At 35.6% G+C, this 27,303-nt stretch overlaps 1 protein-coding gene across 5 annotated transcripts in view; it reads left to right on the top strand.

Moving 5' to 3' along the window:
* The window catches only part of LOC109085850 (trafficking protein particle complex subunit 9-like), a 201,821-nt gene that overhangs the window by 84,336 nt on the left and 90,182 nt on the right, over positions 1–27,303 (top strand). For all 5 annotated transcript variants that reach the window (XR_006162617.1, XM_042776264.1, XM_042776263.1 and 2 more), the window contains 2 exons: positions 2,545–2,697; positions 12,452–12,570. Coding sequence is in view for 4 of the 5 variants with exons in the window: in XM_042776264.1 (XP_042632198.1) it covers positions 2,545–2,697; positions 12,452–12,570 (272 nt within the window). In the remaining variant the exon portion in view is untranslated. The remainder of the gene's footprint in view (positions 1–2,544; positions 2,698–12,451; positions 12,571–27,303) is intronic.

Below are 27,303 nucleotides of genomic sequence, written 5' to 3'. Positions count from 1 at the left end.
TTGATGAATAGAACAGCATTTATTTGAAATAGAAGTCTTTTGTAACATTATTAATGACTTTACTGTCACTTTTTACCAATTTAATCTGTCCTTGCTGAATAAAAAGATTAATTTCTTAAAAAAATATCTTACTGACCCCAAACTTTTGAATGGTAGTAATTCACTAAGAAATAATTCTTCCTTGTATTTGCATCTTTTCCTTTAGCACCTGCTTCTCTACATGCATTATGCAAATCATGATCACTACAAATTGTTCACCCCTTTTTAATTAAATTCTGTTGATTGGCAGCTTTCCATCAGCTGTGTAGCGCTTGGCGCAATGTTAATTGTTGCATTGTGAATCTGGTGCATTCTATAATGAGCCTTTACATTGCATTACGGTGTGTTTACCCAAATCAAAATTTAAATATGCAGTTATATAGTTCATAAGTTGGACTACAGGTGGGGCGTGAATAAAATGTAAGTTCTGTGACACTAATCCATGGACATATCCATGAGCAAACCATATGTTTTCAAAGATTTTTAAGGTTTCCCAGCCCTTAAACTGTGGTTGGTCATGTGCATGTGAATCAGACAGTCTCTTCCTGTTTAAATGGGTATTCTTGGCTGTAGTGTCATGCTGAAGGTCAAACATCTGACTTCGGACACTCTTTTGAGACTAAAATCAAGGTTCTGCTCACGGACACCAGAGTTTGTCAATCTGCTTAAGTGAAAATGTGAATCTGTTTTGTTCACTCTGAAGTGGTGAAACCCTTGGTCAGGCCTCAGACAAACAGGTGGCAGGTGTTAATACAAGTCAGCGGTTTTAATTTAAAGTGTTTTCCCTGTGAATGTCTGATGACTGTCATTGTAATGCAGCATCTTATTCATGTGTTCTTCAGTCTTTCATGTGGGAATGAAAATTAAATCTGTAGGGCAGACACTCATTTAAATGTTCACAGACGTGTTGTGCAGCACTCATTTGACTTCGTTATTTGGCCTCTGTCTATTATTCATCCTCAGTGAGGTTTGGGAGCTTTTAGCATCTGAATGAAGCTCTGAACAGGCGTTCATTGTGCCTTCACACTCACACAGGGAGATGACGAGATAAACAGAGAGCGAGTTACGATTCTCGTTACACACCAGGATCAAACTCTCAGTTGCATTTCTCCTTAGGTGGCAACAATGTAGTAGTTTTGGTAAAACGCAGAAAGAAAGTAAACGGCACTTGAACTAAATACTACAGTGGAGATACAGTAACATATACCATGGTATTGAATGATTACTATAGTCATGTATAATTTTATTTACATGGTACTTTAGTGAATACCATGGTATTCCACTATACATGGTCAGTTTTTCCTTTTTTTTTTTTTTTTTTCTTTTTCTTTTTTTTAGGTTCATCCAAACACCTGCTGGGGATTTATGCACCTTACTTCACGTTTATTTTATTTTATTTTATCTTATTTTATTTTATTTTATTTTATTTTATTTTATTTTATTTTATTTTTGTCTAGTTGTAATATTATTTTAGTTTTGTTTCAATATTATTTTATTATTTTAATATTACATTTTTATTTTAATATTTTTTTTTATTTTATTTTTTTTAGATGGTCATCATTTTGGATTTATAGTTAGAGATCAAATTTGCTATTGCATCAGACACTTGATATAAAATATAACATAAAAGAAACTATTTGCCAGATGCAGAGAGTGGGAGAAGTTTCTCTCGGTGCAGATGTCAATGTTGATCACAACATATCTGAACTCGGAGCTTTTGATCTGGGTTTTCTTAATGTTATTTTATGTATTCTTTAGATATTTCTGTGTTGGATTTCTTTTCCAAAGTTTGCATCACCAAAGGTTTATAAATCTGCAGTTTACCAGAGTGAATTATTTAATACCAGTGAGTTTTCGAGTTGATTGGATAGTTAGCCAAACAAAGTATTGACTCACATACTGTAATAAAGAGAATTTCTGAGATAAATTGAATTTAAAAGATTGTTATACATCAGGGATCTTCAGTATGGAGTCTGTGGTAGTACTGCAGGGGCTCCACCAATTAATTCATTAAATTTTTTTGTGAAATAAAAATTAGTAAGTAAAAATACAATGATATGTGATTTTTAAAGTGCATATATCATGCCTTTACATATGTTGTGGTTACATGCTACTTTTGTAGTAGCTGCTGTAGTTTGATTCAGAGGTTTACTGTTTTTGTGCAGCTATAAATATATGGATATGCAAGAAAAAGATGATGAATCAGTGATGTGCATCCTATTTTTTGTGTCCAGATCTATTTATAAATTTGATCATCATGCATGACAATGTATTAAGAAATATTTTTTTTAATATTATATTATAAATAGATGTATTATTATTATTATTATTTAGTTTTTTTTTCTACTTATTTTTAAAAATAAGATTTAAAAAAATACAATTGGTAGTGTTTTTTTTTTTGTTTATTTTAATTACTTTAAAAATCCTTTTTTGTCACTGACTGAAGTGCAAGATGTTTCATTCCTCATTGTTGTTATCAAATATGTCCCTTTTTCTGTCTTACAGAGAAGCTGTTTGGTGAGTTCTTGACCTGGGACCTGCAGGACGCTTTGTCCCACCTGCCTCTGAAATCCGGTCAATCTGTCTCCATCCCTGTCAACATAAGCGCCAAACTGGACTTCTCCGGTCAGGAGAACCTGTTACACGACCTGAACGATGGTAAACATCCACACGAAAGCATCACACATCATTGGGGTCTGTTCTGGTTTGTCCCATCCAATTTACACTCAATTTCTGAGAGTGCATCACCGGAGCCATCGCACTATAATCAAGACAGGCTTGATTGCTCTCTGATAGATAGAAAGGCAGTATTCACTTTGCCCTGTTATGGTAGATCTGATCCAAGCAAGGTGTCTGTACTCTCTCATTTTACATTCAACAGAGACATCGGCCATCTCTCTCCTGTATTACCCCCTCTCCGTTCGCTCTGCTCTCTCTTATTTCCTCTCTGGATTAATGTCTGTTTCCTCTTCACATCTTGTTCTTTTTGTCTGTTTCCTGGTTATATTACACTTACATATTCTTTCTTCCTGTCTAGCCTCTTGTTTTACCTCTCATGTGCCTTTATCATAGTTGTTTCTACTAAAGAGCATTGAAGTGGAGTTCAAATTTGCTTGAAACTATGTCATATGTTTTTGAACAAGACAAATCATCATTCACATGTACACTGTACTGTTCAAAAGTTTGGGTGGTATCCGTAATATATCTAGTATAGATATACATATATATCAGTATAGACTGGAGTAATGATGCTGAAAAAAGTTTAAAATCATCCAATCAATAAATAAATAAACAAAAATAAGTACATTTTAAAAAGTAAAAAAAAAAAGTATAAATTAATATAAAAATAAAAAAATAAGATTATGAAATGTGACAATATTAAAAAGTAATTACATTTTTTATAATAATAAAATTTTAAATAATAAATAAAATAAAATATTAAATATAAAATGATAAAAATAAAATAAATATGAAAATAAACTATTATGAAATATCTAATGTTAAAATATATTTTGAATATATAGAATTACATATTCAATGAATATTTAAAAATATTCAAATAGAAAATTGTGATATATGAAGTATAAAGTATAAAATGTTAATGAAATGTATTTGTAACCTCTGAGAATGGGAAATGTCTTCCAGGTTATCGCCGTCTCTTTGTACACACATGTAAATATTAATGAGACTCGAGGAGAGCAGACTGTAGCAGACTGCGTTTCTGCTTGAATTACAAACAGGTGCGAGCTGAACGGCCCTCTTCCTCTCTCTCTCCTCTCCTGGGTCTCTCCTCAGACGCCGCTAAAATGTTTTAATTATTGTTGAAATAATAATTTTCTCTGAATTAGGCCGATAAGACAGCTTAAAGCCGGTCTTATTAGTGCAGCATGTAGAAGGCAGTGAATTGTAAACACTACTGATGTTATCGCAGGTGCTAATACATTATTGCTGTTATTTAGCGGTAATATTAGCACTGTTTGCTGTTGCTCATAAGGATTGTTTTTTTTAACTGTAGAAACAATTAAAATAAGATCAAAATCATTCAAATGTTGAAGTTTGATGTTGCACTTTCTAATCTCTGATTGGCTGCTCATCCTTCTCTCCATTGTGATGTCATAATGGGATGCGAGACATCTTTGGTGTTGCATGTTTCGCATGAAGCAGCTTCCAGACTGTTGTCAACATATTTATACAAATTATGACCTGACCTATGTGAACTACGTAAATCCAAGGGGAAAAAGTGCTGCATTTTCAACCCTTCTATCATGCATTTGAAAATACAACATGGACCAATCATAGCTTATAAAGATGTTGTCAAGAGATTTACGGTCTTCCAGTGGTTTTCTGCCAAAAAATAAAAGCTCTTCAGTTTAATGTTTTACAGCAAAGTCAATTAGACAACTATATTAAGACAATTGAGACATTTTAATTTTTAGCATTTAGATAAATACAGATGATGATGATGATCATGATGATTGATAATTACTTTAAATGCGAAAAACAACAGGTTTTTAGCTGATCACATGCCTGCAACATTTACATTCTTAGTAATCATTTTTAGAGGTCCAGTGAGTAAATCAGTGGTTCAGTGAGTGTTGTTAACCAGCTGATGTTAACCAGCAATAACCAGTTTGTTCAGTAAGTCAATGAGTTGTTAGACCAATTCATTTAGAAGAATCAGTTTATTAAAAACATTTGAAAGTTGAGCACACTGTACATTTTCTTTCTGTTCCTTTCGCTCTGTTCCCTTCAACCCTTTTTCTTTGCCCTTTTTGTCTCAGTCGCTCTCTCTGTGTTTGTCTCCATCTCTCCTGTCAGCATAACTCAGGCTGTGATGGTGCTGATGTCATCACTATGATGCGGTGCTCTGTCTGTCTCTCAGGAGGCCGTTGGGTTCAGTCTATACGGGAGTTTCTTTAACATGCCGCCCGGTTTCGTTCATTCATGCGTCCTCTATAAATCGTCTCCCCATCAGAAAGAGGGAGAGCACGAGGGCCAGACAGTCAGACTAAACACATTAGTGCCTGAATGTTAAAATGTCAGTGCAAAAACAACATAATGAGAGAGGAGAGCGGCTCCATTAAATTGGACGGCTCCCCCCACTGAGAGCCCGCTGGAGGTAAACGTTTACCCTTCATGCGGGACGTCAGACGACCGCAGAGCCCTGGTGCAGATGATGTCACACTGCTACATAGGGATGAACCTGCTAGCCTCACTGGGTAATGTCTGGTAATCACTGAGCACCACGTTTTTCGATGCGACCCACTGCATTTTACTTAAGCAAGGGAATAAGTGACATCTGTTAAAGATAACATGTTCATTAGGTAGATCATTTAATTTTATTTTATACACTTTTAAAGGCACTATATAAAAATAATAATTTATTATTATTATTATTACTATTATTATTATTAAATCTTTAAATGTGCTATATAAAATATTTCTTTATTCATTTCAATAATACATTATTTTATTTTATTTTATTATTATTATTATTAAATAAAGGTGCTATATGAAAATAATTCTTTATTAATTTTAATAATACATTATTTCATTTTGTTTATTATTATTATTATTATTGTTAAAAACATTTATTACCTGTATTAGTAGTAGTTGCAGTAGTAGTAGTATAAAAATATAAATATTTATATTGTATAAAAATATTTATTTTTGATAATATTTTTATTTTATTTATTTATTTTTATTATTAAAATAGGCACATATATAATTCTGAACATATTTTATAGTCTAAACTGATATTTTCTTTTACTTTATAAGTCAAGTCAAGTCACCTAGCGCTTTATACAATACTTGTTGTGTCAAAGCAGCTTTACAGAGTCAAACAGGAAAATAGTTTGTCAATGATGCAAGAAGACAATAACAGAGTCATTTTTCAGCTAAAGTCAGTTCATTGATGGGTCAAAGAGATGGTTAAAGAGATTGGTCTTTAATCTAGATTTAAACTGACAGAGTGTGTCTGCCTCCCGAACAACACTAGGTAGATTGTTCTACAGTTTGGGCGCTAAATAGGAAAAGGATCTGCTGCCTGCAGTTGATTTTGATATCCTAGGTATAATCAAATGGCCAGAGTTTTGAGATCACAGCAGACGTCAAGGACTATAATGCGATATGAGTTCACTCAAGTACTGGGGAGCTAAATCATTCAGGGCTTTATAAGTAATTAGCAAGATTTTAAAATGTATTCGTTCAATAGGGAACCAGTGCAGAGTTGACAGAACTGGGCTAATATGGTCGGATTTCCTGGTTCTAATTGGAACTCTAGCTGCTACATTTTGGACCAGCTGGAGTTTGTTTATTAAGCGCGCAGAGCAACCACCCAATAAAGCATTACAATAATCTAACCTGGAGGTCATGAACGCATGAATTAACGTTTCTGCATTTGACACTGAAAGCATAGGTCGTAATTTAGATATATTTTTAAAATGGAAAAATTCAGTTTTACAAATGCTAGAAACATGGTTTTCAAAGGAAAGATTGCTATCAAATAGCACACCTAGGTTCATAACTGATGACAAGGATTTAACAGAGGAGCCATCAAGTATTAGAGAGTGATTTAGGTTATTACAGGTGGAGGTTTTTTGTCCAATATACATGTAAAGTGTGAAAAGCAACAGTCCTAGTACTGAGCCTTGTGGCAGTCCATACTGTACTTGTGATCAATATGATGTCATTTACTGCTACGAACTGATGATGGTCAGATAAGTAAGATTTGAACCATTACAATGCAATTCCACTAATGTAGGGATGCACAATAAATATCGGCCGATAATTAATGCGTATCTCGTCAGTAAAGCCGGTTCTCTAATCAGCAGTAAATTCCATCAGGTGCATGATTTCACATAGAGTAGCTGTTACTACACAGAGCCATTGTTAACTGACAAGCTGCGCCAATCCACGTTCATTATCAGCGTTGATTTGTTAATTATCGGCCGATATTTATTGTGCACTTCTACACTAATGCCAGCATAATTTTGTAGTCTACTCAAAAGGATGTTGTGGTCGATAGTATCAAATGCAGTGCTAAGTTCCAGTAGCACTAATAGAGAAATACAACCACAATCAGGTAATAAGAGCAGGTCATGTGTAACTCTGATGAGAGCAGTCTCAGTACTATGATTTGGTCTAAATCCTGAATGGAAATCCTCAGAGATACAATTTCTCTCCAAAAAGGAACATAGCTGAGAGGATACTGCCTTTTCTAGTATTTTTGACAGAAAAGGGAGATTTGAGATCGGTCTGAAATTAACTAATTCTCTAGGATCAAGTTAGGGTTTTGTAATGAAAGGCTTAATAAGAGCCAATTTGAAGGTTTTATGTTTCTTTAATTTAGCCACTGTATTGAATAAATGCCTGGGGTTGTGTTTGTTCTCTTCAAAGAGATGAAAACTAAGTAGATCTAGCAGTTTTTAGAGCTTTTCAGGAAAGCAGAAGTACTTTCCTGCCATGTAATACGAAATACCTCTAGTTTTGTTTTCTTCCAGCTGCGCTCCATTTGTGTGCGCGTTATACCACGGTGTCACACTGTTGTCCTTAATCTTCTTTAATCTTAAAGGAGCAACCATATCTAAAATGCTAGAAAAGAGAGATTTAATAGTTTCTGTTACATCATCAAGTTTTTCTGAGCTATTGGATATGCTAAGGAATTGAGACAAGTCAGGAAGATTATTTACAAAACAGTCTTTTGTGGTAGAAGTGATGGTTCTAACATATTTGTAACAAGGAGTTGAATGTGCAGCTTTAGCTATATGGAGTATACATGGGACTAGATAATGAGCCGAGATATCATCACTCTATTGCAGAATTTCAATGCCATTAACATCAGTTCCATGTGACAGTATTAAATCTAAAATATGATTCCGACAATGAGTGGGCCCTGACACATTTTGTCAAACCCCAATGGGGTTCAGAATGAAGCTTTATCTGCAGCCAACACTAACTCAGATAGAAAATCAGCAAATTCTTTGATAAAGTCTGTATGGTGACCTGGTGGCCTGTATGCAGTAGCCAGTACAAACGTCACAGGGGATTTATCATTAAAACTTATTTCTCTGGGTAATGTTATTTGAATCACCATTACTTCAAACTAATTATACTTGAAACCAGAGCTCTGAGAAATACTGAAAATATTACTATAAATTGTAGCAACACGTCCCCCTTTACTTTTTGGAAGTGGCTCATGTTTATAACAGTAATCTTGGGGGGTAGACTCATTTAAAATAATGTGTTCATCTGGTTTTAACCAGGTTTCTGTCAAACAGAGAACATCTAAGTTATGATCTGTGATCATATAATTTACAATAAGCACTTTTGTAGAAAGGGAACTAATATTCATTAAGCCAGGCTTTATCATTTGTTTATCTGTATCATATCTGTTTTTTTTTTTTTATTTGTTGAACATCAATTAAATTGTTACACTTAAATTGTTTTGGACGTTTTTTTTGTATTTGCTAGTTCGGTGAACAGACACAGTCTCTATAGTATGATATCTAGGTGAAAGAGTCTCTATGTGCTGAGAATTAACTGACTTCTGTGACGTAAGGTGGCTAGCAGATGGTCGGTTTAGCCAGTCTGTCTGCTTCCTGACCTGGGCCCCAGTTAGTCAAGTACAAACTCTAAGACTATGTGCCAAATTTCTAGAGATAAGAGCGGCACCACCCCTGGAGGGATGAAGACCATCTCTTTTCAACAAGCCAGGTCTTCCCCAAAAACTCATCCAATTGTCTATAAAACCTATGTTATTTTATTTTATATATAAGCTCTGCCCTCTCCTGCTTGTGTGACACTTAACTCCGCCTCCTCTTAACTCATGTCAGTCTGTTTCCTCTGTTCTGGAGTCTGGGCGTCTGAGTCTTGTAAAGTTAGCAGCAGACATTACGACATATTGTGTCAGACACTCTTGAAGGAAAGTGATGTCATTTTGGAGGCCGTGGGACTCGTAATGAGGACCGTAAGTTCTCTGTGTGTCAAGTGTTTAAACACCCTCTCGTTCCCTGTACGAACACACGGGTGATAAAACACAAATACTGACCAGATGTGTCCTGATATGTGCTGCTGTATATGGTTTTCTTTTACTGAGCAGCAGAGAGGTAGCGCTTGAAAAATGACTGAAAATCACATGCTGTTTAACAGACACTCGTTTCTGTTCGAATAGTGATGAGCTGCATTTTCGTACATGAACTTTTCACCGGCCCCTTTACTGCTCTTCCTCCTCTGTTGAATGTCAGAATTCATCTGCATGAGATTCAGAGAGAAATCTGCACATGGTAAAAGCTGCATTTTACCATCATTATTTTCCCTCAGACAGAGCCAAAGCAGGTCATGTTTTTATTTATTTATTTTTTAACATTTTGACAATAATCTGACATATTTCTAAATGACACAGGACAATTAATGGGAAGAAATTAGATTGTTTCAGCACTTCTCTGTGAATGTGAATGAGGAACATTCATTAAATAAGTATATTTAATGGTATCAGTGTAACAGGTCTGCCTGTCTCTAGCCCGCTGCGGCAGGTCCTAAAGCCACGTGCTGAAAATAAACCAGTCGGCACTGACGCCAGCAAGAACGAATTCAATCACGTCAAGGTAGGAATTCTGTCCTCAAACTGCGTACACTATTTTTTTTTTCCCTCACTCTCTGCTGTAGAGCCATAGTACATTTGATTGCTGTAGAACGCTTGTTAGTTTATTAGTTAGGTGTGATGCTGTTTTAATGGTTACTTGGGTTCTAATTATGACATCACAATGGAATGCCCCGTCCACATTCAGGTCTCATTGTGAATCAGTTTTATTCTGTGTGTAGAACATATCAAATTATTTTGTGATTGGTCTTTTTTGTTGAATCACGTGTGCTTTTTTTTCTGCATAGCAGTTGTAAAACTTGACACTTACTCCCTTTGCTTCAGTCTGTAGTTAGCAGGGGTGTCTTTCATTTGTTTCTTGTCCATGGTACTGAAGTTTGTGTTTGTGTCTCTGTCCATGGTGCTGGAGTCCATACGTTTTAGCAGAAGTCAGATTTGAGCTGACCTGTTGTTGAGATCTCAGTTTGTATGAGCTCAGTTTTATTCGTTGTTATTGAGCAGATTGAGATTTTTTTTTCCTGAGTATTCCATTGTTCATTTCCCAGTATATAAAAGGCAGGCCTCAATGAGTAGGCGTGTGTGTGTGTATTTATTTTTGTATGTTTAAAAAACTTTATTTAAAAGTTAAAAGTTATTTAAAACTTTATTTAATGGTATTTTTTATTTTGTTTCATATTTATTTTGCGTTGTTTTATTATATTTAACTGAATACTTTATTTTATATAGTGTGTGTCGATGGAAGTGATGTAATCAATCTAATTTGTATTTTATTTAATATTTATTTATTTTGTTGTGTTTTATTTATATTTAACTTTATTTATTTTTGTAATTTTATTAAATTATAATAATTATTTTATATCGTAAGGAATTGACCATCGTCTGAAGGACTGAAAGAGTCTCTATGTGCTGAGAATTAACTGACTTCTGTGACGTAAGGTGGCTAGCAGATGGTCGGTTTAGCCAGTCTGTCTGCTTCCTGACCTGGGCCCCAGTTAGTCAAGTACAAACTCTAAGACTATGTGCCATATTTCTAGAGATAAGAGCGGCACCACCCCTGGAGGGATGAAGACCATCTCTTTTCAACAAGCCAGGTCTTCCCCAAAAACTCATCCAATTGTCTATAAAACCTATGTTATTTTTATTTTATATATAAGCTCTGCCCTCTCCTGCTTGTGTGACACTTAACTCCGCCTCCTCTTAACTCATGTCAGTCTGTTTCCTCTGTTCTGGAGTCTGGGCGTCTGAGTCTTGTAAAGTTAGCAGCAGACATTACGACATATTGTGTCAGACACTCTTGAAGGAAAGTGATGTCATTTTGGAGGCCGTGGGACTCGTAATGAGGACCGTAAGTTCTCTGTGTGTCAAGTGTTTAAACACCCTCTCGTTCCCTTTACGAACACACGGGTGATAAAACACAAATACTGACCAGATGTGTCCTGATATGTGCTGCTGTATATGGTTTTCTTTTACTGAGCAGCAGAGAGGTAGCGCTTGAAAAATGACTGAAAATCACATGCTGTTTAACAGACACTCGTTTCTGTTCGAATAGTGATGAGCTGCATTTTCGTACATGAACTTTTCACCGGCCCCTTTACTGCTCTTCCTCCTCTGTTGAATGTCAGAATTCATCTGCATGAGATTCAGAGAGAAATCTGCACATGGTAAAAGCTGCATTTTACCATCATTATTTTCCCTCCAGACAGAGCCAAAGCAGGTCATGTTTTTTTATGTATTTATTTTTTAACATTTTGACAATAATCTGACATATTTCTAAATGACACAGGACAATTAATGGGAAGAAATTAGATTGTTTCAGCACTTCTCTGTGAATGTGAATGAGGACCATTCATTAAATAAGTATATAGGGTAAATTTTCATTTCATATTGGAATTGCACTGTGAGGACTTTTGTCAACATTTTTGAGTGATGCAAACATTTTCATTTTTATAAAACTTAATAATTTTGAACTGACTCATAGAAATGAATTGTACTGTCCAATTTCAACAACATTTTTACTAAAAAAGCTGAAATTAGACATTTAAAACATCTGTTTTAATACTCAGAAAACTATACTGACATGCTTTATTAGAAACTTAATGTCCAAATAAAATGTAGTAAAATTACAACAATGTTACTTAATTTTATATAACCAGCAAAATCCTTGCAGATATATCTCAAATATTTCAGAGTATATAACCCAGCCCTGCTGCAGTTGACGTCATACATTTGAGGATCTGTGTTCTTTAGTTTTGTGTTTTTATGTTTTTGCAGGCTTGCAGACCATTTAAGTCCGTGTTGATGAAAGTCTCATTCATCATATTTATGTTCCGTTTCTAAAAATAATACAGAATGTTTCTCACTTGAATGAATTTGTGTGTGCGTTTATAAGTTAGTGCCATTATCCGTATGTGCCGGAGAGATAAAATATATCCACCTGAGTGTGTTCCAGAGAGCCACTGCGGCACACGCACTCCGGCGCCTTATTTACTACCAAGTTTTTCCACCTTATCATATTTCAAACTGTCACGTTATGGATTTTAATTTTTATTTCGAGCGCTAAACGCCGGACAAACAGATGCGCTGAGAGATAGAAAGGCGGATGGAGAGAGAGATGGAGAGGAAAGCATTTGAGTGATATGCACATACTCTGAATGTGAGGAATTATAGCTGTATAATAGCGTCCTCTCCTCACATAAGTCACAGAAGATAGTGATCCTTCGTTCCTCTCTTGCTGTTTTTTCGGGCCTCTGGCCTCTGGCCACTGTGTTCATGTGTGCCGTATGTCTAATGTATATTGTTGTGTGCTTTCAGATGGTATCAGTGTAACAGGTCTGCCTGTCTCTAGCCCGCTGCGGCAGGTCCTAAAGCCACGTGCTGAAAATAAACCAGTCGGCACTGACGCCAGCAAGAACGAATTCAATCACGTCAAGGTAGGAATTCTGTCCTCAAACTGCGTACACTATTTTTTTTTTCCCTCACTCTCTGCTGTAGAGCCATAGTACATTTGATTGCTGTAGAACGCTTGTTAGTTTATTAGTTAGGTGTGATGCTGTTTTAATGGTTACTTGGGTTCTAATTATGACATCACAATGGAATGCCCCGTCCACATTCAGGTCTCATTGTGAATCAGTTTTATTCTGTGTGTAGAACATATCAAATTATTTTGTGATTGGTCTTTTTTTGTTGAATCACGTGTGCTTTTTTTTTTTTTCTGCATAGCAGTTGTAAAACTTGACACTTAATCCCTTTGCTTCAGTCTGTAGTTAGCAGGGGTGTCTTTCATTTGTTTCTTGTCCATGGTACTGAAGTTTGTGTTTGTGTCTCTGTCCATGGTGCTGGAGTCCATACGTTTTAGCAGAAGTCAGATTTGAGCTGACCTGTTGTTGAGATCTCAGTTTGTATGAGCTCAGTTTTATTTCGTTGTTATTGAGCAGATTGAGATTTTTTTTTTTTTCCTGAGTATTCCATTGTTCATTTCCCAGTATATAAAAGGCAGGCCTCAATGAGTAGGCGTGTGTGTGTGTGTATTTATTTTTGTATGTTTAAAAAACTTTATTTAAAAGTTAAAAGTTATTTAAAAACTTTATTTAATGGTATTTTTATTTTGTTTTCATATTTATTTTGCGTTGTTTTATTATATTTAACTGAATACTTTATTTTATATAGTGTGTGTCGATGGAAGTGATGTAATCAATCTAATTTGTATTTTATTTAATATTTTATTTATTTTGTTGTGTTTTTATTTATATTTAACTTTATTTATTTTTGTAATTTTATTAAATTATAATAATTATTTTATATCGTAAGGAATTGACCATCATCTGAAGGACTGTTCACACTGACAGGGATCTGCAGTTGCACTAAGACTAGAGGTCATTCATTTTCAAAGATTCCTGCAACCTGAGTGCACTCCAAAAACCATTTTTCTTTGTATTTTAAAACAAGCTCAGTTAACTTGACAAGCAACATGGCATATGATAATAAATCTTTTTTTTTTTTTGAGAAATCTAACTAAAGTTAATGAGATTTATGCTTAAAATGCACTACAGAGACTAAATAAACTTCATTCAAAAAGAAAACACATTTATTTTGTCTCACCTCATTAGCACATTTTTTTCTTTCTTTTTTTTTTTTCGTTAAAACATAAACTAATTTCCGCTCCAGGATACAAATTTTAAGAAGCAAGAAAACTAATTTGTTTTTGAATTAAATTACATATGATTTTTACCAGTAGTTCACCTCATTTGTGATCAGATTTTTAAAAGCAATTTGCAGTTACGCAGCACATCAGCAACATCGGGACGTCCAGCTTCAGGAATGCCCAGTAGTGACCAGCAGTAAAATCACAGTCAGTGTGAGGGGGAATGAGACTGACAGTCCATCTACCTTCATCCCTCCTGTCATCACTGCATATTTCAATGCCATTTTCAGCAGAAAGAAAGAGTTTGAGGACGCTGGGGTGAGAGAATACAGATGCATCCTGAATGGAAACAAGATGAACAGGGAAGCTAGAGTAAGTAATGAGAGGAGGAAGTGCTGAGTGACAGGGCACATCATATATCCCAACCTGAGACACTATGAATGTTTGAATCCAGACAAGCTGAAGGTAATCCCTTCTGCTGCCTGACTGACAGCGTCTGACTGCGACTCACAACAGGAAGGGTCTTTAGTCAGTTCCTCTTTCATAACTCTGTTAGCACTGTCCACTGAGAGAGAGAGAGAGAGAGAGAGATGGTGTCCCGGCCCTCTCTATCTCCAACCCCCCAAACGGCTTAGCAGTGAAGAGTGTGAAGAAAACAAATGAAGACATAATTTGTGAACAGAATATTGTTTTGAGTCTAAAAAAAAATGCATATTGTTGGGCATATTTAGGATATATAAATGCATGCTATGAGATTAGCCTCAGCAAGACAAAGGAGTTGACCAGGGAAAAAAAAGCATATAAGCATGAACATATTTCTTTGGAAGCCATGTGAGGCGTTACATCCACAAAAACAGCTTTGGATTCAAATCCAGAAGAGCCAAAACTGGCTTGTTCCAACACAAATACTAATGTACAACCTCCAAATTCAGATTATATAAGCGATTTAAAGGAATACTGTAGTTTACTCAAGAATTAAAATTTGCTGAAACTATACTCACCGTTCAAGATGTAGATGAGTTTGTTCCTTCATCAGAACAGATTTTGCGAAATTAATCTTTGTATAACTTGCTCTCTATTGGATCCTCTGCAGTGAATGGGTGCTGTCAGAATGAGAGTCCAAACAGCTGACATAAAAATGTTGCAATAATCAGACTCTCATTCTGATGGCACCCATTCACTGCAGAAGATCCACTGCTGAGCAAGTGATGTGATGCTATATTTACCCAAATTCTTTCCAATAAAGAAACATACGTGTGTGTACATTTTGAGCAAATTTTCATTTTTGGGTGAACTATTCCTTTAATTTGTTGGAAAGTGTTGTTTGATTGGTTCAGCGTTTTGCTCATGGTTGTATCCCTTTAGTTTTCCTATCAAAACACAAGTTGTACAGAATGCCACATGGCTCTGTCTGCTGTCAAAGCATCACAAGAGATGCGAAGAATGCTTGCTGCTCGCCAAGGGCAGTTTCTTCGAAGACAAACGGCAGTGATTCAGTGGATTTCTGTTCAGCTGGAATTAATGCCATTCACAAACTTCTTCACATTCACTGATTATTTGATGGCGCTTTACCACTGTGCACTAAATCTGTTTAAAATGAATGAATCATGTTAAACATGTACCGAATCGTATCCCATTTCCAAGTTGGATTTAGACTTGCTCTCACACTCTTTCTCCCTTTTCAATCTCTTTTTAAAGGATATTTTCCTCCCCGCTGTTTCTTCCTCAGGTTTAGAGATGTTGCAAACAGCACAAGCTGTTTCTTCATTGTTTCTTCAGCCAGACGGTGAAGAAGAAGCATTTTAATAATTCCTCAGATGGCGCTGGAGGGAGAGCGAATCGATACAAGCTCTGTTTTGAGGCTGATGTGAGTTCAGTTCAGTAGATTAATGATTTGTTTTCTGCCGGTGTAAAAACGGATCATCACATGTGACCCCTGACGGCTCCTGCGTGAGAATGCGTATATGCACTCATGACTGATCCCGTGACTGATTCTCCGCTGCGTTTGCAGTCATACCAGCACACACACACATAGTATATTTCATCATTTAGACTCATGATTAGTTTGTTTACTTGTTTTGTGCATGTAAAGGAAATGAAAAGCACTCTTTTTCCCATCAGCGGCTGATATACGATGAAGATGAGCAAGTAAATGATCATCAGGGTTTATGAAGTCTGACATGCTGCTTTGGCTATCCTTCTTCACACAGATTTGCACAGCTAGATGCCACTTTTTTAACTTTCGCATCTGCTTTTGTTGTGGCAGAAGGTTGGTTTTGATTACTTTTGATTAAATCAACCCATAATGGCCTTTCTGAATGCAGAATCTAGGTTATCATATCTATGTGCAAATGTAGTGTGTTAATTCAGTGTTAAATCACAGAAACTTTTCTTTATTTTAAGTTTAAACAAAGTCTTTAAATTAAAGCTCTGAAGATCAAACACATTAGTGATGTGAGGAGATATTTTCACCACAGACTCCAGATATGAGTCACGCAGCACCTGGAGGCTTTCTAGCACTACTGTATGTAGCAATACTTTGGGTACAAAATTGTCCCTAGAAGTGAGCTAAATTTGGCAAAATCTCTCTATGGGGATGTTATGAAGATCAAAATTATTTAATATTATGTATATGAAGAAAATAATGTGGTGGTAAAAAAAAGAGCGATGTGGTGAGGGTTTTTTGGTAAAAGTTTAAAGGTCTGAAAGATTTTTTTTTAAAGATATTAATACTTTTATTCAGCAATGACCCATTAAATTGAACAAAAATTACAGTAAATACAGTAACGGCTTGCATTGTTACATGATCTCTCAGTAATTTGATGCTCATGAACTGATCCAACTGCTCCAGGTGTGAGTTCACGGTGTGTGTTCACTACTTGGATGGGTTAAATGCAGAGCACAAATTGTCACTTACTTAAACACTTAAATTTCTTATCTATCACTTTTTATCAGTTTGCACCCCTTCTGAATAAAAGTTTAATGTCTTAAAAAAAACGACACACTTTTGAATAGCAGTATACATAAAAAAAATTAAGAAATATTAATTTCTCCTTAAAGTAAGCCTTGTATAGGAAGAAAAAAGTACACCCTATCACCTATTTTCTTCCTGTACTACACCTCTTATACTCATTGAGTCCAGTTTGATGTGATTCAGCCTCACTGTGTGGGTCTGAGAGGGGCAGCTGGGGCATCAGGAGGCTCAAGGGGCAGTTAAATGCTGTGAAGAGGCAATCGATGTGATCACCCGCAAAGAGACGAAACACAAGAGCTAGAGAGAGGGGAAGATCCGTATCAGCAGCTGGAGTGTGTGCGTGCGTGCGTGTGTGTGTGTGTGTGTCTGGCAGCTCATCTGTGAGATGATGTATGGCAGTTATTCTGTAGATCTGACTACTGTGTAAGCACTTTCAGCAGCCAAGCACAGGGAAACACACACACACACACATACACACGGATGCGCGCGAGAAGATGCAGTACACTTCAACCCTCTATCAATAGCGCAAAAAGTAATAATACATTTGGAGTAAGTCTGGGTGTATGTGCTTTGACTCCAATATGCTTAGAAACGAAAACCCTTAGTGGACTGGTTTGGAAAATAAAGCAGCTTTACATTCCAGTGAGAAGTGACATTAGATGCACATGTTTATCTAGCAGCTACGCATGTGTAAGCGTGAATGCAACTCAGTCCTTTCAAAAGATCATCAAAGCAGGACAGATACTCATAAATAATATGACCTTTCCAAATAAAAGGAGAAGAAATAAAAAATGAATATGAAATTAAAACGGACCATGTTAGCATTCTTAACAATCAACTCTGATCTTATTGTACACGATTTATCAGTCTACAGTCCCTGACAAAAGTCTTGTCGCTTGTGTACAAATTGACCTGAAGTGCCGCTGAAATATATTTCTAATCAAGATTTTTTTAAAAGAAATGGCTAATTTTAATCCCAACAGCTTTTGTAATAATGTTTCAGTGCAAAACGAAACTGTCAAAAAGTATTCTAATATTCACAGCTTGGTAAAGCCCATTGAGTCAATTTTTGCAAAGACATAAGTGTTGTCGCCTTGTCATATGAGCTTCACCTGTGACTAATAATGTATCAATTAGGTCTCAGGTGTGTATAAAAACAACCCCAGTACACTAGACCTTTGCATCAACTGCAACTAGACCTCTGCAAACATGCCTAAGATTCACCGAGACTAAAGTTTTGATTATCAAGAGGCTGAAGACCAGATCCACTGCTGATGTGGCAGACACCTTCAATGTGTCTCAGCGTCAAGTACAGAGGATAAAAAAAACATTTCAAGACACTGGAGACATTTTTGACAAGCCCAGGTCAGGCAGACCCCACAAGACAACTGCTTGAGAGGGCCGTTTGTTGGCTCGAAAATCCAAAGCCAGCCCATTTTCCACTGCAGCAGAGCTCCACAAGACCTGGTCACCTGAAGTCCCTGTGTCAACCAGAACAGTTTGTCGGATTCTGTCTCGAAATGGCCTCCATAGTCGAATCAGTACCCAGAAGCCAGCACTAAACAAAAGAAAATTGATAAAAACCGTGTGGCATTTGCCAAGGCCCACAGCCTGCTAAAAGGATGGACGCTGGAAAAGTGGCAGAAGGTGGATTTTTCAGATGAATCTTTTGTTGAATTACACCAGTCGCTGCAAATATTGCATGAGACCTACTGGAGCCCGCATGGATCTGAGATTCACACAGAAAACAGTGAAGTTTGGTGGCGGAAAAATCATGGTCTGGGGTTACATCCAGTATGGGGGTGTGCGATAGATCTGCAGGGTGGAAGGCAACATCAATAGTCTAAAATACCAAGAAATCTTAGCTACCTCTTATATTCCCAACCATAAAAGAGGCCAAATTCTGCAGCAGGATGGTGCTCCATCGCATACTTTCATCTCCACATCAAAGTTCCTCAAGGCAAAGAAGATCAAGATGCTCCAGGATTGGCCAGCCCAGTCACCAGACATGAACATCATTGAGCATATGTGGGGTAGGATGAAAGAGGAAGCATGGAAGACGAAACCAAAGAATATTGATGAACTCTGGGAGGCATGCAAGACTGCTTTCTTTGCTATTCCTGATGACTTCATCAATAAATTGTATGAATCCTTCCTTGCCAAACCGCATGGATGCAGTCCTTCAAGCTCATGGAAGTCATACAAGATATTAAATTTGGATCTCACAGCACCACTACTTGATTTGCTGACATATTTTTGTATTTGCAGTAAATTTGTTCAATTTCTGTATAGGCGACAAAACTTTTGTCTTGCCAAAATTTGACCTTTCTGTCTTGATTAAATGATAAATCTTTTTTCAGTGAAACTAATTTATTTCAGTGCATTAAACATCATTTGGGAGGGGTTTTAGCTTTTCATATGAGCTATTTCTAACACCAATTGATTAATTAAAAGTCAGGTTAATAGCAGGTGTTTCTACAAAATAGATAAGCGACAAGACTTTTGTCAGGGACTGTATGTTATTCTAAAGCAGGGAAAGGCAATGTCGGTCCTGGAGTGCCGCTGTCCTGCAGAGTTTAGCTCTAACCCTAATCAAACAAATATTCCTACGATTTATTCTGTTCAATAGCCATTTCATTGGAAATCCATTACAATGTGGTTGTAGCAATGTCGGTTTCATGCCAACTTTAGTATTTAGTTTTGAGGATTTGTTATCAGCATTAGTACTAGTGAGGGATGCTTTCCTTAACAAACACCACTTAATAGCAGCATTATTTTTAAGCTGTGAAAACATTCAATCAGTCAGTTCATTGGGTTTCCAGTTGTGTAGTGTTTTGAAATAAGAGTTCATTATATTAGGAAAACATACACGTTTCAGAGGCCAAAAATTACATTCTACTAAAGAACATTTACTGAATGACATCTAAATTTATGATTATGATTTAATGTCACATTCACAGAAATGAGAGTGAGAGAGAGGGGGAGGAAAATGCTCATGAAAAACTACATTTTGTCTTTCTCTTTGGTGCAGAAACTTGACTAACATCAATAAGTGAACCTTGAGGGGACAAAAATAATAAATTGCTTAAGGCATTTAACTATTCACTCGCATTTCTGTTTAAGCCAATCAGGAGACAGAAGGTTATTTAAGACGGACGTTAAGCGAAAACTACAAGCGGCAGTTCTGAAAATAAACAGCGAAGCTCCGCCGAGACTCTGAACGCAACATCGACATCTCTATGGAAATGCTAGCAACATTGTGCAGTGCTGCAGTGTGTGTGTGTTTAACATGGACACAGTTTTATTTAGGACTAGTCTTGTGGGGTTTTGTGTATTAGAAAATACACACACAGTTGTGTATTTTTTTGTTTGTTCTAACTTTAAGTGCCTACAGTGGCACAAAGGATACAGTCGTATCTTAGCAACTGGCAAGTGTGGCTCCATAGTTTTGCATGGGTGGCATCGGCCCTCAAGAACCGAAACACACACACATGCACACGTAGCTGTCTGAATGTAGACATGCCATAGGCAACTAAATAGTTGTAATTGCTACATACTAAACCTGTTCTATCTTCTGTCTCTAATCAGGACTTGTATTCAGATCACTGTGTGTGTTTTCTTGCATTTTTGTGTATATGTCTGTATGCCTTTGTTTGTGTTTTGAGAGTCTATGTAAGTGCAGTGGAGCCCTTCTTGATTATTGTAAAATAAATCACATCTGGAGTCCTGAATGTGAGTTTGCATGCTGAATTGGATTTAATGGGATAAAAAGATTATGTATCACAAAATTGCTCTTGAGTTGTAACCCAAAACAAACATACAGAACGAGCAGTTTAGTCCGACTGCCAAATCATTATTATTATGAGCTAATTCTTTTAATTAATTATCTAAAAAGACTCCGTTATGTTTTGAGTTATGAGTTATGTTTTAAATCAGTTTGGCGACTCCTTCACTGAATTAGTTTAATCAGTATTTGACTCACTGAACTTTTTTTTACTGTGGTGTCTGTCTCAAAACAAAATGTTACTCAATGCAAAACTATATATACTGTATACAGTACAGGTCAAAAGTTTGGAAACATTACTATTTTTAATGTTTTTGAAAGAAGTTTCTTCTGCTCATCAAGCCTGCATTTATTTGATCAAAAATACAGAAAAAAAATGTAATATTGTGATATATTATTACAATTTAAAATAATTGTTTTTAAATTTATTATGCTTTAAATTGATCATTTATTTCTGTGATGCAAAGCTGAATTTTTTAGGATCATTATCACATGATCCTTTAGAAATCATTCTAATATGATGATTCATTATCAAAGTTGGAAACAGTTCTGCTGCTTAATATTTTTTCAGAACATGTGATACTTTGTAAAAAAAAAAAAAAAAAAAAAAAGAAGCTATGTTTTTAAAATATAAATATTTTGTAATAACATATATACACTACTGGTCAGTAATTTGGGGTCAGTAAATCTTTTTTTTTTCTTTCTTTTTTTTTTTTTAAATAAAATCAATACTTTTATTCAGCAAGGATGTGTTAAATGATAAAAAGTGATAGTAAAGAAAACTATATTATTAGAATATATATTATTAGAATTTTTTTATTTTTGAATAAATGCAGTTCTTTTTAACCCTTTATTCATCAAAAATATTAGACAGCAGAACTGTTTTCCAACACTCATAATAAATCAGAATATTAGAATGATTTCTAAATGATCATGTGATAGACTGGATGTTACATGTGACACTGAAGGCGGAGTAATGATGCTGAAAATTCAGCTTTGCATCACAGGAATAAATTATTTTTTTTAAAGTATATTCAAATAGAAAACTATTATTTTAAGTTGTAATAATATTTCACAATATTACTGTTTTTTCTGTATTCTTGATCAAATAAATGCAGGCTTGATGAGCAGAAGAGACTTCTTTCAAAAACATTAAAAATAGTAATGTTTCCAAACTTTTGACCTGTACTGTATATTGGAATGATTTCTGAAGGATCATGTGACAATGAAGACTGGAGTAATGGCTGCTAAAATAGAAGCATAGTTTAACTAAATTTTAAACAAAATAAAAAAAAATTAAATAGAAACTAATAAATTTAATAAAATAAATGCAACCTTGGTGAGCATAAGAGGCTTCTTTCAAAAACATTTAAAAAAATGACCTCAAATTTTTTGAATAGTAGTGTATAGAGTGATTAATAGATATAGATGCTGCAGATGATTGTGGCTTTAAGTGTATTTTTTATGTAGTGTGCATCTCTATATATATGTCCATGTGTATAATATGGCCAACCAGACCAAACATATTTCCATATGCTTACACACACACACTCAGTCATGCGTGTGTGTGTGTGATATGATGGATGGCTCAGTCTGGCTTGTTTGTGTTTTACATGGATGCCAGTGTGTGTGTGTTGTGCGTGAACAGCTGGTTTCTTGGCTGTCAGCGTGTCAGAATGTGTGTAGGACAGCAGACTGTCATTGAGACAGGTTTGAATGGGCTTGGTTTGATTCATCACTATCATTTAGTTTAATTGAAACAACTAACTCTATTGTCCTGTTCACACACCACTAACCTACTTAATTTAGTAAGTTTAGAAAATACTTCCTCATAATACATTATTTTTTTCTCCAAACTAAACTAAATCTAAGTATGTATATGTATTGTATATATGTATTTATCATTTTTTATGTATATTTATATGTATCTGTATTTTTTGTTAAATCTTTACATTATTTTCCTTAGTTATTATTTTTATTTGTGAGTTAGTGCCATATACATGAATATACAGTGCCTATTTTTCTTGCTGCTAATAATATACATGTAACAGTGCATATCATTATTGTTAAACGCACAAATTTGACATGTCCACATTGGTCACTGGTCAATGACATTAGAAATCAATTGAATAAATCTTCCAGTAAACCTGCATGTATCTGTGTATGTGTGTGTGTTTGTGTGTGTTAGGGAAACCTGATGCCATAGAGACCTGCTTTTACAGCATAAAGGTCACTAGAGACCAGTGTTGATAAACACATCTGATAACCTGCTGTTATCAGGATATGACCACATGCACACACATACACTTATCTTCTATTCAGGCTATCTGAGAAATAGGCTGTAAAAAATGAGAATTCCCTTCCTTTCCATCTTTCATATACACTGTATCTATAGTATTCTGTCTTTCTCTACAGAACAGCTTAGTAAGACTAGAGATGAGTGAGAGTAACCAGTATTTTAGGCTGACACTGAGATGGATTTGACAGTCAGAGACTGACAGCTCTTTCAGCACAGAGCTGGAGGTTTACTGTTATTTAAGCTTCTCCTGTTGTATTTTCCTGTAGGTTGAACCACTGAACATCTCAAAATCACAATTAGTCTTTCTCCTGCTCTTGTAGAGCCATGTTAATCGACTGTCGATTGATATGTTGCAACACAAGTTCTTTTTAAAAAGACATTTTTTTAGAATATTTAGATTTTTAAAATATGAAAATGTCCATTGTGTTTGTTTGTTTGTTTATTTAAATTTTCTTCATTTGTTCCTTCATTTTTCATTTGTGCAATTATTAATTTATTCTTTTGTTATTTCATTTTGTTCATTAGTTAATTCATATGTACATTCATTAGTTTAAATAATTTTTTTGTAGAATTAATTCATTTTTATGGTTTGTTAATTTCTTAATTTGTTGGTCCATGTATTTGTTTATTCATTATTTCCTTTATTAATGAGTTCAGTTTTTTTTTCATTTGTTCATTCATACATTTGTTTGTTTAATCATTCATGCAATGTGTTGTTCATTCATTGTTTTGTTTTATTTGTTCTTTTTCTTTGGTTCGTTTGTTCATAAGTTCCTTCATTAGTTTGAATCATTTTTTGATTAATTAATTCACTTTTTTATTTTGTACATTCTTTAGTTTGTTTGTTCATGTATTTGTTCAATCATTCTTTCTTTCATTTGGAGTTAGCGTTGTTTATTTAATCATTCATGCATGTGTTTGTTCATTTATTAATTTGTAAAATTCATTCATTCATTCATTCATTCATTCATTCATGAGTTTGGTTATTTATTCAGTTTTTTCATGTTTTTCTTTTTTCAATAATTTGTTAATTTGTAGATTAATTAGAATCATTATTTTATTAATCCATCCATTTTAGAATGTAAAAATTGATGATATCACACACAAAAATGGCCTGGACTAGATCTCTACCCCACTCTCTGCTCTCTAATACAGTCTAACTTTCTCTTTTATCTCAATTCAGTTCAGTTTCAATTCAGTGCTGCTTTATTAGCACGACAGTTGGAGTACAATATTGCAAAAGCATTAAGGACTCTCTCTCTCTTTCTCTTTCTCTTTCTCTCTCTCTGTAGTAATGGTCTGTAAGGAGGATGTAAATTAAAATGTCAGAGATCTTTATGAAGTGTATTGGATTTCACATCCTCCTCTTGTAAGCCGTAAAACTCTCGGGTCTTAATAACCGTTAGGACATGACTGAAGGGCAGCGGGCGTTTCAGACGGGTTAAACGAATGTCTGCGTTTGCATGAGCAGAATATTTCTGTAGTTAATATTCCAGTAGTGCAGCGGTGATATTAGGGCTGTTTGAAAGTGTTTGACACTCTGAGGTGATTCTGCAGTGATCATCTTCACCTCTCGCTGGAGCTCTTCAACATTCATCCATTTCAGCCTGAAGGCCTTTGCTGTATGTTTAAGAAACCTAGAGATCTTGTTTAACACGAGATTTCGTTTTAGTACATCTAGGAGTTTCATTTACTTTTACTAAGTCTGCCTGCATCTTATTTTGAGTCATTTAATTAATGTCAGTTAGTTCATTCATTTGCTTCTTTGTTCATTATTCTCTGTTCTTATATTGATGCCTCTTATTGAATGTGTTTGGTTTTCATTCATTCGTTGGTTCATTCATTTATTCATTCATTTATACTTTTTGTTTGTTGATTCTTTTTAATTTATTTGTTAGTTCAATCATTAGTTCAGTTCATTCACTGTGTCAGCACATCTCTCTCTCTTTCTCTCTCTCTCTGTCCCTCACTCACTTTATGGTTTGTTCTATCTTTAGCTCTCTGTGTGATTGAAATAGCTTCTCTCTGGAGGCTGGCAGCTCTCAGTGAACACACACTCAGTAGAGCGTAACGATTGAATGGGGTGAGGTTTCACACAACAGGAGGGTGAATGTGCATAACTCCAGTGGGCCCTGCAGGAAAACCCTACAAACCCAAATACACACACACTCGCTTGTCTCTTTCTTTTGCTAGAAAGCATCAGACACACACACACACACACACACACACACACACACACACACACACACACACACACACACACACACACACACACACACACACTTTTTCTGTTCTCTCATAGCCAGAGGTCTGTGCAGGGTGCGGGAAGCGGCCGTCAGAATAATGAGGCCAATGAGATCTGTCTTCCCTTTAGATCTCTTTCTTTCTCTCTTTGTCTTCTGTTCTTCCTCGTTCTGTAGTTTTGTTGCCTCCTCATCCTCTCAGATTCAGAAGTGATAGTGTCAGGCCCTCATTTATGAAAATCTCTTAAGATCAAGCCCTGATGGAAAACATCTGGCACCCTGAGATTGTGATGTTCGTGTTTCACATCTCATATGTATGGACATGAATCTGTGAAACTAACCCCTATAAATGGTTATATTTACACAAAAATGATGAGATTCCACAAAATAGCAAGCTCCAGGCTGGTTTGTTTTATGCCATTTTTATGCACATTCTATGCATGGGATTTCATCTGTCAGCTGGGAAACTTTTTGTTTGTTTTTTCTTTTTGTTTTGAGTGGTAGATAAAATAGATACATCTCTATACTGTACCTTTATATTCTGCTTTTAATGTGTTATTTTTTTGCTTATGTTCATCTATTAATTTAATTCATTGTTTTTCCCTATAAAGTGCAAACTATATTTTTTCTCTTGCATAGTTCTCTTAATTTTTTGTTTATTCATTCACTTTGTTATTTTTTTTTTTTTTTGTTAACAACTGTTTATTGATTTTTTTTTCTGTGAACAGTAGTATCAAGCAAAGAAGCAACTGTACAAATTTCGAACCCCATCCCAACCCATCCCACCCCCTGGTAGACTTAAGGGTAGAGAAGAAAAATAATAAATAAATACATAAAGTAAAATAGATAATAAAAATAAATTAGGTAATATTAATACATAAAATACAATAAAATAATATTTACAAAGATTTGAGAAAAGATGACACAACATTAAAAGATGAATGCCATAAATTAACAGGTTTTCACATTAGACCCATGTATACGAAAAGTTGAGAGTTCCATCAAGATAATGTCCAAACAAATATACCGCCCAGGTTCGTCTGTCCATTGTGTGAGGAGGATTCCAACGGTTGACTAGCAACTTTTTTGCTGCAGTGAGAGCAGCTAACAGTAAACCTCTTTGTTGGACGGACAAGGTAAGGTCCCAAAAGTCATTCATGAAAAAATGGCGTGGAGTCAAACAAATCTCAGTACCCAAAAAATAAGAAAAGTCCTGTGAGAGCTGAGACCAAAAAGGAGAGAGAGAGGGGCACTCCCAAAAAAAAAATGCAAAAACGTGCCTAAAGATCCTTGTGAACAGAGATTGCACTTAGGAGAAGAAGACAGAGTCATATGAAAAACGTTTCATTGGAGTCAAGTAAACCCTATGCAGCAATTTCCAATGAAACATTTGGTGGTTAGGGTTTTTAGAAGACAGTTTAAACATTCCCCATATCTGATCCGAAAATAAAACATGTACATCCTCATTAAGATCCTTAGCCCAGACAGTTGTAATAGATAAAGGTTTGTATGAATGCTCAAGAAGAAAAAGGTAGATGACTGAAGCAGAAGAGGGAAATTCCTCAGAGGGAAGGATTAGTTTGCGCAAAGGGTGAATAGGCAATTGAGAGTTCCAGGGCACCCCATATGCCCGTAGGGCCGATCTAATGCGCAAATACATAAAAAAGGAAGTGCCTGGCAGATTATATTGAGTTTTAAGATTCTGGAAGGATTGTAAGCCACTATCATCATAGATATCTCCCAGAGTGTTTACTTTATGATGAGTCCATTGCGGACAATGAAATGGAGTATTGCCTGATAAAAGATTATTGTTGTGGAAAATTGGTGAATGCTTATGCCATATTGTAACTAGTTGTAAACGTCTTTCAACATCCCTCCATGTGGATAGGAGATGGGTTACAATGGGACCAAACCTAGATTTACACTGCCTAAGCGGAACCCCAGAAAAAAAACAAGATGCTTCAATTTATATGGATACACAATAGATTCCTCAATTGCTCTCCAAGATACAGAAGCATCAGGGTCAAACCAAACTGATAAAGGGCGGAGGGAAAAAGGCTTGAGCATACAGTCTAAAATTAGGGAGAGAAAGACCTCCATGTAATCTACTTCGTTGTAAGGTAGTCAGTTTAATACGAGGACGTTTCCCATTCCATATATACCGTGAAACACATGCATCAAGTTTGTTCCAGTAGCCAACTGGTGGAGGGAGAGGGAATCAT

The sequence above is a fragment of the Cyprinus carpio genome, chromosome A19, assembly GCF_018340385.1.
Source record: "Cyprinus carpio isolate SPL01 chromosome A19, ASM1834038v1, whole genome shotgun sequence".
Taxonomy (NCBI): domain Eukaryota; kingdom Metazoa; phylum Chordata; class Actinopteri; order Cypriniformes; family Cyprinidae; genus Cyprinus; species Cyprinus carpio.
Note: the sequence above shows the minus strand (reverse complement) of the source record. Positions and strands in the feature narration are given on the sequence as shown.